The 14,078-nt window shown below is 59.5% G+C and overlaps 1 protein-coding gene across 2 annotated transcripts in view; it reads left to right on the forward strand.

Moving 5' to 3' along the window:
• Positions 1-14,078, forward strand: part of afg2b (AFG2 AAA ATPase homolog B) — a 43,254-nt gene that overhangs the window by 9,189 nt on the left and 19,987 nt on the right. For both annotated transcript variants that reach the window (XM_073032755.1, XM_073032757.1), the window contains exon 5: positions 1,636-1,869. In XM_073032755.1, the coding sequence (XP_072888856.1) occupies positions 1,636-1,869 (234 nt within the window). The remainder of the gene's footprint in view (positions 1-1,635; positions 1,870-14,078) is intronic.

Consider the following 14,078-nt stretch of genomic DNA (forward strand, 5'->3'; position numbering starts at 1 on the left):
GTGGAGCAGACTCAATGGGCTGAATGGTCTAATCCTGCTCCTGTGTCTTCTGGGTTTATGGCTGAAGCTAGTGGAGGTGAGTGAAGTCCCAAATGAGTCCTTCATTTTGGTACTCACCAAGGAGAAGGACACATAAGATGGGAAGATCATGGAGCGTCTCTTGATGTTTCTGGGCATGTTATGGGTGGAGTGGTGTTGGTTCCCATTAAGAATATTAAAATGAACCATCTCCAGGGCTCAGAGGGATTTATCCTAGGTTAAGGAGAGAGGCAACAGGAGACTGTTGTAGACCTTGACAGAGATCTTTGTGTTCTCGCTAACCATGAAAACTGAAGAACAGCCAGTATTGTTCATTTGTTTAAGAAGGGCACAGGGATAGTCAAGGAAATTATTGGCCAATGGGCCCTGCATCAGTGGTAGAGAAATTAGCAGAGAGGATTCTTGGAGCAGGAGGCACTCACGGTTGGGAAAACATGGATTAATTACGGATAGTCTGCAAAAGTTGGGCAGCAAAATCCTGTTTACAGTGAGAAACATAGAAAACCTACAGCACAATACAGGCCCTTTGGCCCACAATGCTATGCCAAACATGTATTAACTTTAGAAATTACCTAGGGTTACCCATAGCCCTCTGTTTTTCTAAGCTCCATGTACCTATCCAGGAGTCTCTCTTAAAAGACCCTATTGTATCCACCTCCACTACCATTGCCGGCAGCCCATTCCACGCATTCACCACTCTCTGTATAAAAAAACTTACCCCTGACATCCTCTCTGTACCTACAACGAAGCACCTTAAAACTGTGTCCTCTCCTACTAGCCATTTCAGCCCTGGGGAAAAGCCTCTGACTATCCACACAATCGATGCCTCTCGTCATCTTACACCTCTATCAGGTTACTTCTCATCCTCTGTCACTCCAAGGAGAAAAGGCCAAGTTCAACTAACCTTTTCTCATAGGGCGTGCTCCCCAATCCAGGCAGCATCCTTTGTAAATCTCCTCTGCACCCTTTCTATGGCTTCTACATCCTTCCTGTAGTGAGGCGACCAGAACTGAGCACAGTACACTTATCTGGGTTGAATTCCATCTGCCACTTCTCAGCCCAGTTTTGCATCCTATCAGTGTCCAGCTGCAACTTCTGACTTCTGACAGTATCCACACTATCCACAACACCCCCAACTTTTGTGTCATCAGCAAACTCACTAATCCATCTCTCCACTTCCTCATCCAGGTCATTTATAAAAATCACAAAGAGTAGGGGTCTTTGTGCTGCCAGGGGAGGCAGCAGCCGATGCAATACCAATGTTCAGACGTGTTTAGACAGGCACATGAACATAGGGAGTGGAGGGATAGAAACCCTGTGCAGCCCAGTGGTTTTAGTTCGGCTGGTATTGCGTTCAGCACTCTCATAGTGGGCTGAAGGGCCTGTTCCTGTACTAATCTTCAAGTAATCAGTACTTACAACATACCGGCTGTGATTCAGATGCTCTTGGGTTGACGGGGATTTGGGCATCTAGTATCTGGTTCCTTTCCCCCTTTGTGTTGCTAGCATCCTCCCTGCTGGCCTGGGGCCCCGTGGCCTCTTTCCCCTCTTCCATTCTGACCTCCTCTAAGGACCCTCTGCTGGGTTTCCCTGCAGGTGTTCCGCCAGGCTCGAGCTGCGTCTCCCTCAATCCTGTTTCTCGACGAGATTGATGCGATAGTTGGGTCCCGGTCTGCTGATGCTGCCAATGGCCACAGTGTTGGAGAGCGGGTGCTGTCTGTGCTTCTGAATGAGATGGATGGTATTGGACACCCACTGTCTGAGGGAAGGGGTACCAGGAGCATCCCACCCGTGTGCGAAGCGGGTCAGGCCGAGGAGCACACGAGAAAGGTGAGATGCTAAAGCAATTAAACGTGTGTTGACTGGGATGGGCGACTGGGACGTGTGTGTTGACTGGGATGGGTGATGGGACGTGTGTCCCGACTGGGATGGGTGACTGGGACGTGTGTGTTGACTGGGATGGGTGATGGGACGTGTGTCCCGACTGGGATGGGTGATGGGACGTGTGTGCTGACTGGGATGGGTGACTGGGACGTGTGTGCTGACTGGGATGGGTGATGGGACGTGTGTGCTGACTGGGATGGGTGATGGGACGTGTGTGCTGACTGGGATGGGGGACTGGGACGTGTGTGCTGACTGGGATGGGTGACTGGGACGTGTGTGCTGACTGGGATGGGTGATGGGACGTGTGTGCTGACTGGGATGGGGGACTGGGACGTGTGTGCTGACTGGGATGGGTGATGGGACGTGTGTGCTGACTGGGATGGGTGACTGGGACGTGTGTGCTGACTGGGATGGGTGATGGGACGTGTGTGCTGACTGGGATGGGCGACTGGGACGTGTGTGCTGACTGGGATGGGTGATGGGACGTGTGTGTTGACTGGGATGGGTGATGGGACGTGTGTGCTGACTGGGATGGGTGATGGGACGTGTGTGTTGACTGGGACGTGTGTGCTGACTGGGATGGGCGACTGGGATGTGTCTGTTGACTGGGATGGGTATAAATTTTAATCCTGTGTATCATCAGATGAATAAATTGTGTGACCCACCTGCACAAGCACCGGCCCTAATGTGTCACCCAGTGTGGTGCTAGGACTTGATTCACACATCATTCAGACTCTAGGAGGGGGTTTCCGTGCCATGGACCCTTGCCATCAACTGCGGGGTCTGTGGACTCCAGGTTGGAAACCCCTACTCTGGAACAAAGCAAGCTAGACTGGGAAACAGCTTGGGAACTAACATGGTGAGGGGTGGGGTCGCTGGGTATCAAAACACAGCAGAAGTCGTTCGGCACTCGATGCCAGTGTCTGTCTCTACTGCAGCTGCGTTGCTCCTTTGTGGTTTACTGACCTTCCAGGGGTGCAGGGATTCTGGCACAGTCAGTGTTCAGGGTTACTGGACAGCTTCTACCGGCCTTGAGGTGTAGCTGGTCCCACAGTACTGTGTGTCAGGAGTTCCAGCAGATAAACCTAGTGAGGGTCGTTTTACTTGGTACGTGTTGCCTTTCAAGGTTGTGGACGTGCGAGGTGCTTGGTATGGCCTCGGTGAGAAATTGTAGCGCACTGTCTGTGCCAAGGCTGCTGGGAATGTTGAAGGTAGTCGATGTCCTGCTGATTGGACAGCCTGCCTTGGTGTGAACGGATTTGACCCTTTTGTATGTTCTTGCCCCTGAACATGGTGGCGCAGTAAGATTGGGGTTCAATTCCTGCCGCCCTCTGTAAGGAGTTTGTACCTAATCTCCATGACCTTTGGGGTTTTGTCTGGGTGATCTGGCTTCCACACACATTCTGACAACGTACGGGTTGGATTAGTAAGCTGTGCGCATGCTGGAAGCACAGTGATACTTGTGGCTGCATGATCTCACTGATTTGATTTGGTGAAAATGATGCATTTCACTGTGTGTTTCAATGTACATATGAGAAATAAAGCTAATCTTTAAAGAACTCTTCTACAGATGGAGTGTGCTCCATCGTACTGCTGCCTTGTGCCTTGCAGGTGGTGCAGGGGCTGGGTCATCAAAACGTGAGTCGCTCACTGTACACGTTCTCTGAGCCACTCTATACCACAGGCACGATGTGTCTGATTGGACAGTTACAATTCTGCCTGCTGATTGTGGCTAGAGAGAGCGTGTTACATGAGGTTCCAGGCTCCATGTAGGCACAGACTCTTCATCTGAGGCACTGTACAGGAATATAAACCTTGTACAACTCTGTCAGCGAGCTCCTCTTCTCACCTCCGTCAAAAGTTCAAAGTAAATTCATTATTAAATGACGTATATGTTACCATACACAATCCTGAGATTCATTTTCCTGTGGGCATTCACAGTAAATACAAGAAACACAGTAGAAATACCAAGAAGATGGACAAACAACCACTGTACAAAAGACTATATACAGAAAGAGAAATAATAAATAAATCAGCAAACATTTCCAGAACATGAGATGTAGAGTCCTTGAAAGTGTTGTGGGAACAGTTCATTGCTGGGTTGATTGAAGTTATCCACACTGGTTGAGGGGTAATGACAGGTGGAAGGAGGAAGCAGTTGAGGAGAGTTAAGCCGAGGACACAGCACTGATGTTCGGGTCCATCAGTAACTGCAGCCATCTTCCTCTGGAGGCTCTCCCTTTGTGCCCATGCCTTCCTGATGTCGAGGCTCATTTCTGGAACTCATCTACTGGGTGACATGGTAGTGTAGCGGTTGGCATAATGCTTATAGTGCCCGCAACCCCAGTTTGATTCCTGTCACTGTCTGTAAGGATTGTGGATGTTCTCCCCATGACCCCGTGGATCTGCATTGGGTTCTCCAGTTTTCTCCCACAGTCCAAATATGTACAGGTAGTAGGTTATTCTGGTCACATGGCTGTACCGGCCCTTTGGGCTGGAAGAACCAGTTCCTGTGCTGGATCCTAAAGATACAGGTCAGCTTCATTTATCACATGTACATCAAAACATACAATGACGCCTGGGTTGACATTGGATGCTGGGGTGGGGGGCCTCTGTGTCAGTGCCAACACTGTCTGAGGATGTGCTGGGGTGGGGGGGCCTCTGTGTCAGTGCCAACACTGTCTGAGGATGTGCTGGGGTGAGGGGCCTCTGTGTCAGTGCCAACACTGTCTGAGGATGTGCTGGGGTGGGGGGCCTCTGTGTCACTGCCAACACTGTCTGAGGTTGTGCTGGGGTGGGGGGCCTCTGTGTCGGTGCCAACACTGTCTGAGGATGTGCTGGGGTGGGGGGCCTCTGTGTCGGTGCCAACACTGTCTGAGGATGTGCTGGGGTGGGGGGCCTCTGTGTCGGTGCCAACACTGTCTGAGGATGTGCTGGGGTGGGGGGCCTCTGTGTCAGTGCCAACACTGTCTGAGGATGTGCTGGGGTGGGGGGCCTCTGTGTCGGTGCCAACACTGAGGATGTGCTGGGGTGGGGGGCCTCTGTGTCAGTGCCAACACTGTCTGAGGATGTGCTGGGGTGGGGGGCCTCTGTGTCGGTGCCAACACTGTCTGAGGATGTGCTGGGGTGGGGGGCCTCTGTGTCAGTGCCAACACTGTCTGAGGATGTGCTGGGGTGGGGGGCCTCTGTGTCAGTGCCAACACTGTCTGAGGTTGTGCTGGGGTGGGGGGGCCTCTGTGTCGGTGCCAACACTGAGGATGTGCTGGGGTGGGGGGCCTCTGTGTCAGTGCCAACACTGAGGATGTGCTGGGGTGGGGGGCCTCTGTGTCGGTGCCAACACTGTCTGAGGATGTGCTGGGGTGGGGGGCCTCTGTGTCAGTGCCAACACTGTCTGAGGATGTGCTGGGGTGGGGGGCCTCTGTGTCACTGCCAACACTGTCTGAGGTTGTGCTGGGGTGGGGGGCCTCTGTGTCAGTGCCAACACTGTCTGAGGATGTGCTGGGGTGGGGGGCCTCTGTGTCGGTGCCAACACTGTCTGAGGATGTGCTGGGGTGGGGGGCCTCTGTGTCAGTGCCAACACTGTCTGAGGATGTGCTGGGGTGGGGGGCCTCTGTGTCAGTGCCAACACTGTCTGAGGATGTGCTGGGGTGGGGGGCCTCTGTGTCAGTGCCAACACTGTCTGAGGATGTGCTGGGGTGGGGGGCCTCTGTGTCGGTGCCAACACTGTCTGAGGATGTGCTGGGGTGGGGGGCCTCTGTGTCGGTGCCAACACTGTCTGAGGATGTGCTGGGGTGGGGGGCCTCTGTGTCAGTGCCAACACTGTCTGAGGATGTGCTGGGGTGGGGGGCCTCTGTGTCAGTGCCAACACTGTCTGAGGATGTGCTGGGGTGGGGGGCCTCTGTGTCAGTGCCAACACTGTCTGAGGATGTGCTGGGGTGGGGGGCCTCTGTGTCAGTGCCAACACTGTCTGAGGATGTGCTGGGGTGGGGGGCCTCTGTGTCACTGCCAACACTGTCTGAGGTTGTGCTGGGGTGGGGGGCCTCTGTGTCGGTGCCAACACTGTCTGAGGATGTGCTGGGGTGGGGGGCCTCTGTGTCGGTGCCAACACTGTCTGAGGATGTGCTGGGGTGGGGGGCCTCTGTGTCAGTGCCAACACTGTCTGAGGATGTGCTGGGGTGGGGGGCCTCTGTGTCGGTGCCAACACTGTCTGAGGTTGTGCTGGGGTGGGGGGGCCTCTGTGTCGGTGCCAACACTGAGGATGTGCTGGGGTGGGGGGCCTCTGTGTCGGTGCCAACACTGAGGATGTGCTGGGGTGGGGGGGCCTCTGTGTCGGTGCCAACACTGAGGATGTGCTGGGGTGGGGGGGGCCTCTGTGTCGGTGCCAACACTGAGGATGTGCTGGGGTGGGGGGCCTCTGTGTCAGTGCCAACACTGAGGATGTGCTGGGTGAGGGGCCTCTGTGTCAGTGCCAACACTGAGGATGTGCTGGGGTGGGGGGCCTCTGTGTCAGTGCCAACACTGAGGATGTGCTGGGGTGGGGGGCCTCTGTGTCAGTGCCAACACTGTCTGAGGATGTGCTGGGGTGGGGGGGCCTCTGTGTCAGTGCCAACACTGTCTGAGAATGTGCTGGGGTGGGGGGCCTCTGTGTCAGTGCCAACACTGTCTGAGGATGTGCTGGGGTGGGGGGGCCTCTGTGTCAGTGCCAACACTGTCTGAGAATGTGCTGGGGTGGGGGGGCCTCTGTGTCAGTGCCAACAATGTCTGAGGATGTGCTGGGGTGGGGGGGCCTCTGTGTCAGTGCCAACACTGTCTGAGAATGTGCTGGGGTGGGGGGGCCTCTGTGTCAGTGCCAACACTGAGGATGTGCTGGGGTGGGGGGCCTCTGTGTCAGTACCAACACTGTCTGAGGATGTGCTGGGGTGGGGGGCCTCTGTGTCAGTGCCAACACTGTCTGAGGATGTGCTGGGGTGGGGGGGCCTCTGTGTCGGTGCCAACACTGTCTGAGGATGTGCTGGGGTGGGGGGGCCTCTGTGTCGGTGCCAACACTGTCTGAGGATGTGCTGGGGTGGGGGGGCCTCTGTGTCGGTGCCAACACTGAGGATGTGCTGGGGTGAGGGGCCTCTGTGTCGGTGCCAACACTGAGGATGTGCTGGGGTGGGGGGCCTCTGTGTCGGTGCCAACACTGTCTGAGGATGTGCTGGGGTGGGGGGGCCTCTGTGTCGGTGCCAACACTGAGGATGTGCTGGGGTGAGGGGCCTCTGTGTCGGTGCCAACACTGAGGATGTGCTGGGGTGGGGGGGCCTCTGTGTCAGTGCCAACACTGAGGATGTGCTGGGGTGGGGGGGCCTCTGTGTCGGTGCCAACACTCTCAGGATGTGCTGGGGTGGGGGGCCTCTGTGTCAGTGCCAACACTGAGGATGTGCTGGGGTGGGGGGCCTCTGTGTCGGTGCCAACACTGAGGATGTGCTGGGGTGAGGGGCCTCTGTGTCACTGCCAACACTGTCTGAGGATGTGCTGGGTTGGGGGGCCTCTGTGTCGGTGCCAACACTGTCTGAGGTTGTGCTGGGGTGGGGGGCCTCTGTTTCAGTGCCAACACTGTCTGAGGATGTGCTGGGGTGGGGGGCCTCTGTGTCGGTGCCAACACTGAGGATGTGCTGGGGTGGGGGGCCTCTGTGTCAGTGCCAACACTGTCTGAGGATGTGCTGGGGTGGGGGGGCCTCTGTGTCGGTGCCAACACTGAGGATGTGCTGGGGTGGGGGGCCTCTGTGTCGGTGCCAACACTGTCTGAGGATGTGCTGGGGTGGGGGGCCTCTGTGTCGGTGCCAACACTGAGGATGTGCTGGGGTGGGGGGCCTCTGTGTCGGTGCCAACACTGTCTGAGGATGTGCTGGGGTGGGGGGCCTCTGTGTCGGTGCCAACACTGTCTGAGGATGTGCTGGGGTGGGGGGCCTCTGTGTCGGTGCCAACACTGTCTGAGGATGTGCTGGGGTGGGGGGCCTCTGTGTCGGTGCCAACACTGTCTGAGGTTGTGCTGGGGTGGGGGGGCCTCTGTGTCGGTGCCAACACTGAGGATGTGCTGGGGTGGGGGGGCCTCTGTGTCGGTGCCAACACTGAGGATGTGCTGGGGTGGGGGGGCCTCTGTGTCGGTGCCAACACTGAGGATGTGCTGGGGTGGGGGGGCCTCTGTGTCGGTGCCAACACTGAGGATGTGCTGGGGTGGGGGGCCTCTGTGTCGGTGCCAACACTGAGAATGTGCTGGGGTGGGGGGCCTCTGTGTCAGTGCCAACACTGAGGATGTGCTGGGGTGAGGGGCCTCTGTGTCAGTGCCAACACTGAGGATGTGCTGGGGTGGGGGGCCTCTGTGTCAGTGCCAACACTGTCTGAGGATGTGCTGGGGTGGGGGGGCCTCTGTGTCGGTGCCAACACTGTCTGAGAATGTGCTGGGGTGGGGGGCCTCTGTGTCAGTGCCAACACTGTCTGAGGATGTGCTGGGGTGGGGGGGCCTCTGTGTCAGTGCCAACACTGTCTGAGAATGTGCTGGGGTGGGGGGGCCTCTGTGTCAGTGCCAACACTGTCTGAGGATGTGCTGGGGTGGGGGGGCCTCTGTGTCAGTGCCAACACTGTCTGAGGATGTGCTGGGGTGGGGGGGCCTCTGTGTCAGTGCCAACACTGTCTGAGGATGTGCTGGGGTGGGGGGGCCTCTGTGTCGGTGCCAACACTGTCTGAGGATGTGCTGGGGTGGGGGGGCCTCTGTGTCGGTGCCAACACTGAGGATGTGCTGGGTTGGGGGGCCTCTGTGTCGGTGCCAACACTGAGGATGTGCTGGGGTGGGGGGCCTCTGTGTCAGTACCAACACTGTCTGAGGATGTGCTGGGGTGGGGGGCCTCTGTGTCGGTGCCAACACTGTCTGAGGATGTGCTGGGGTGGGGGGCCTCTGTGTCGGTGCCAACACTGTCTGAGGATGTGCTGGGGTGGGGGGGCCTCTGTGTCGGTGCCAACACTGAGGATGTGCTGGGGTGAGGGGCCTCTGTGTCGGTGCCAACACTGAGGATGTGCTGGGGTGGGGGGGCCTCTGTGTCAGTGCCAACACTGAGGATGTGCTGGGGTGGGGGGGCCTCTGTGTCGGTGCCAACACTCTCAGGATGTGCTGGGGTGGGGGGCCTCTGTGTCAGTGCCAACACTGAGGATGTGCTGGGGTGGGGGGCCTCTGTGTCGGTGCCAACACTGAGGATGTGCTGGGGTGAGGGGCCTCTGTGTCACTGCCAACACTGTCTGAGGATGTGCTGGGTTGGGGGGCCTCTGTGTCGGTGCCAACACTGTCTGAGGTTGTGCTGGGGTGGGGGGCCTCTGTTTCAGTGCCAACACTGTCTGAGGATGTGCTGGGGTGGGGGGCCTCTGTGTCGGTGCCAACACTGAGGATGTGCTGGGGTGGGGGGCCTCTGTGTCAGTGCCAACACTGTCTGAGGATGTGCTGGGGTGGGGGGGCCTCTGTGTCGGTGCCAACACTGAGGATGTGCTGGGGTGGGGGGCCTCTGTGTCGGTGCCAACACTGTCTGAGGATGTGCTGGGGTGGGGGGCCTCTGTGTCGGTGCCAACACTGAGGATGTGCTGGGGTGGGGGGCCTCTGTGTCGGTGCCAACACTGAGGATGTGCTGGGGTGGGGGGCCTCTGTGTCGGTGCCAACACTGTCTGAGGATGTGCTGGGGTGAGGGGCCTCTGTGTCGGTGCCAACACTGTCTGAGGATGTGCTGGGGTGGGGGGCCTCTGTGTCAGTGCCAACACTGTCTGAGGATGTGCTGGGGTGGGGGGCCTCTGTGTCGGTGCCAACACTGAGGATGTGCTGGGGTGGGGGGCCTCTGTGTCGGTGCCAACACTGTCTGAGGATGTGCTGGGGTGGGGGGCCTCTGTGTCAGTGCCAACACTGTCTGTGCTGGGGTGGGGGGCCTCTGTGTCGGTGCCAACACTGAGGATGTGCTGGGGTGGGGGGCCTCTGTGTCAGTGCCAACACTGTCTGAGGATGTGCTGGGGTGGGGGGCCTCTGTGTCAGAGCCAACACTGTCTGAGGATGTGCTGGGGTGGGGGGCCTCTGTGTCGGTACCAACACTGAGGATGTGCTGGGGTGGGGGGCCTCTGTGTCGGTGCCAACACTGAGGATGTGCTGGGGTGGGGGGCCTCTGTGTCGGTGCCAACACTGTCTGAGGATGTGCTGGGGTGGGGGGCCTCTGTGTCGGTGCCAACACTGTCTGAGGATGTGCTGGGGTGGGGGGCCTCTGTGTCGGTGCCAACACTGAGGATGTGCTGGGGTGGGGGGCCTCTGTGTCGGTGCCAACACTGTCTGAGGATGTGCTGGGGTGGGGGGCCTCTGTGTCGGTGCCAACACTGTCTGAGGATGTGCTGGGGTGGGGGGCCTCTGTGTCAGTGCCAACACTGAGGATGTGCTGGGGTGGGGGGCCTCTGTGTCGGTGCCAACACTGTCTGAGGATGTGCTGGGGTGGGGGGGCCTCTGTGTCAGTGCCAACACTGTCTGAGGATGTGCTGGGGTGGGGGGCCTCTGTGTCGGTGCCAACACTGAGGATGTGCTGGGGTGGGGGGCCTCTGTGTCAGTGCCAACACTGAGGATGTGCTGGGGTGGGGGGCCTCTGTGTCGGTGCCAACACTGTCTGAGGATGTGCTGGGGTGGGGGGCCTCTGTGTCGGTGCCAACACTGAGGATGTGCTGGGGTGGGGGGCCTCTGTGTCGGTGCCAACACTGAGGATGTGCTGGGGTGGGGGGCCTCTGTGTCGGTGCCAACACTGTCTGAGGATGTGCTGGGGTGGGGGGGCCTCTGTGTCGGTGCCAACACTGAGGATGTGCTGGGGTGGGGGGCCTCTGTGTCGGTGCCAACACTGTCTGAGGATGTGCTGGGGTGGGGGGCCTCTGTGTCAGTGCCAACACTGTCTGAGGATGTGCTGGGGTGGGGGGCCTCTGTGTCAGTGCCAACACTGTCTGAGGATGTGCTGGGGTGGGGGGCCTCTGTGTCGGTGCCAACACTGAGGATGTGCTGGGGTGGGGGGGCCTCTGTGTCGGTGCCAACACTGAGGATGTGCTGGGGTGGGGGGGGCCTCTGTGTCGGTGCCAACACTGAGGATGTGCTGGGGTGGGGGGCCTCTGTGTCGGTGCCAACACTGAGAATGTGCTGGGGTGGGGGGCCTCTGTGTCAGTGCCAACACTGAGGATGTGCTGGGGTGAGGGGCCTCTGTGTCAGTGCCAACACTGAGGATGTGCTGGGGTGGGGGGCCTCTGTGTCAGTGCCAACACTGAGGATGTGCTGGGGTGGGGGGCCTCTGTGTCAGTGCCAACACTGTCTGAGGATGTGCTGGGGTGGGGGGGCCTCTGTGTCAGTGCCAACACTGTCTGAGAATGTGCTGGGGTGGGGGGCCTCTGTGTCAGTGCCAACACTGTCTGAGGATGTGCTGGGGTGGGGGGGCCTCTGTGTCAGTGCCAACACTGTCTGAGAATGTGCTGGGGTGGGGGGGCCTCTGTGTCAGTGCCAACACTGTCTGAGGATGTGCTGGGGTGGGGGGGGCCTCTGTGTCAGTGCCAACACTGTCTGAGGATGTGCTGGGGTGGGGGGGCCTCTGTGTCGGTGCCAACACTGTCTGAGGATGTGCTGGGGTGGGGGGGCCTCTGTGTCGGTGCCAACACTGAGGATGTGCTGGGTTGGGGGGCCTCTGTGTCGGTGCCAACACTGAGGATGTGCTGGGGTGGGGGGCCTCTGTGTCAGTACCAACACTGTCTGAGGATGTGCTGGGGTGTGGGGCCTCTGTGTCGGTGCCAACACTGTCTGAGGATGTGCTGGGGTGGGGGGCCTCTGTGTCGGTGCCAACACTGTCTGAGGATGTGCTGGGGTGGGGGGCCTCTGTGTCGGTGCCAACACTGTCTGAGGATGTGCTGGGGTGGGGGGGCCTCTGTGTCGGTGCCAACACTGAGGATGTGCTGGGGTGAGGGGCCTCTGTGTCGGTGCCAACACTGAGGATGTGCTGGGGTGGGGGGGCCTCTGTGTCAGTGCCAACACTGAGGATGTGCTGGGGTGGGGGGGCCTCTGTGTCGGTGCCAACACTCTCAGGATGTGCTGGGGTGGGGGGCCTCTGTGTCAGTGCCAACACTGAGGATGTGCTGGGGTGGGGGGCCTCTGTGTCGGTGCCAACACTGAGGATGTGCTGGGGTGAGGGGCCTCTGTGTCACTGCCAACACTGTCTGAGGATGTGCTGGGTTGGGGGGCCTCTGTGTCGGTGCCAACACTGTCTGAGGTTGTGCTGGGGTGGGGGGCCTCTGTTTCAGTGCCAACACTGTCTGAGGATGTGCTGGGGTGGGGGGGCCTCTGTGTCGGTGCCAACACTGAGGATGTGCTGGGGTGGGGGGCCTCTGTGTCGGTGCCAACACTGTCTGAGGATGTGCTGGGGTGGGGGGCCTCTGTGTCGGTGCCAACACTGAGGATGTGCTGGGGTGGGGGGCCTCTGTGTCGGTGCCAACACTGTCTGAGGATGTGCTGGGGTGAGGGGCCTCTGTGTCGGTGCCAACACTGTCTGAGGATGTGCTGGGGTGGGGGGCCTCTGTGTCAGTGCCAACACTGTCTGAGGATGTGCTGGGGTGGGGGGCCTCTGTGTCGGTGCCAACACTGAGGATGTGCTGGGGTGGGGGGCCTCTGTGTCGGTGCCAACACTGTCTGAGGATGTGCTGGGGTGGGGGGCCTCTGTGTCAGTGCCAACACTGTCTGTGCTGGGGTGGGGGGCCTCTGTGTCGGTGCCAACACTGAGGATGTGCTGGGGTGGGGGGCCTCTGTGTCAGTGCCAACACTGTCTGAGGATGTGCTGGGGTGGGGGGCCTCTGTGTCAGAGCCAACACTGTCTGAGGATGTGCTGGGGTGGGGGGCCTCTGTGTCGGTACCAACACTGAGGATGTGCTGGGGTGGGGGGCCTCTGTGTCGGTGCCAACACTGAGGATGTGCTGGGGTGGGGGGCCTCTGTGTCGGTGCCAACACTGTCTGAGGATGTGCTGGGGTGGGGGGCCTCTGTGTCGGTGCCAACACTGTCTGAGGATGTGCTGGGGTGGGGGGGCCTCTGTGTCGGTGCCAACACTGAGGATGTGCTGGGGTGGGGGGCCTCTGTGTCGGTGCCAACACTGTCTGAGGATGTGCTGGGGTGGGGGGCCTCTGTGTCGGTGCCAACACTGTCTGAGGATGTGCTGGGGTGGGGGGCCTCTGTGTCAGTGCCAACACTGAGGATGTGCTGGGGTGGGGGGCCTCTGTGTCGGTGCCAACACTGTCTGAGGATGTGCTGGGGTGGGGGGCCTCTGTGTCAGTGCCAACACTGTCTGAGGATGTGCTGGGGTGGGGGGGCCTCTGTGTCGGTGCCAACACTGAGGATGTGCTGGGGTGGGGGGGCCTCTGTGTCAGTGCCAACACTGAGGATGTGCTGGGGTGGGGGGCCTCTGTGTCGGTGCCAACACTGTCTGAGGATGTGCTGGGGTGGGGGGCCTCTGTGTCGGTGCCAACACTGAGGATGTGCTGGGGTGGGGGGCCTCTGTGTCGGTGCCAACACTGAGGATGTGCTGGGGTGGGGGGCCTCTGTGTCGGTGCCAACACTGTCTGAGGATGTGCTGGGGTGGGGGGGCCTCTGTGTCGGTGCCAACACTGAGGATGTGCTGGGGTGGGGGGCCTCTGTGTCGGTGCCAACACTGTCTGAGGATGTGCTGGGGTGGGGGGGCCTCTGTGTCAGTGCCAACACTGTCTGAGGATGTGCTGGGGTGGGGGGCCTCTGTGTCAGTGCCAACACTGTCTGAGGATGTGCTGGGGTGGGGGGCCTCTGTGTCAGTGCCAACACTGTCTGAGGATGTGCTGGGGTGGGGGGCCTCTGTGTCGGTGCCAACACTGAGGATGTGCTGGGGTGAGGGGCCTCTGTGTCGGTGCCAACACTGAGGATGTGCTGGGGTGGGGGGCCTCTGTGTCGGTGCCAACACTGTCTGAGGATGTGCTGGGGTGGGGGGCCTCTGTGTCAGTGCCAACACTGTCTGAGGATGTGCTGGGGTGGGGGGCCTCTGTGTCGGTGCCAACACTGTCTGAGGATGTGCTGGGGTGGGGGGCCTCTGTGTCGGTGCCAACACTGAGAATGTGCTGG

The sequence above is a fragment of the Hemitrygon akajei genome, chromosome 30, assembly GCF_048418815.1.
Source record: "Hemitrygon akajei chromosome 30, sHemAka1.3, whole genome shotgun sequence".
NCBI lineage: Eukaryota > Metazoa > Chordata > Chondrichthyes > Myliobatiformes > Dasyatidae > Hemitrygon > Hemitrygon akajei.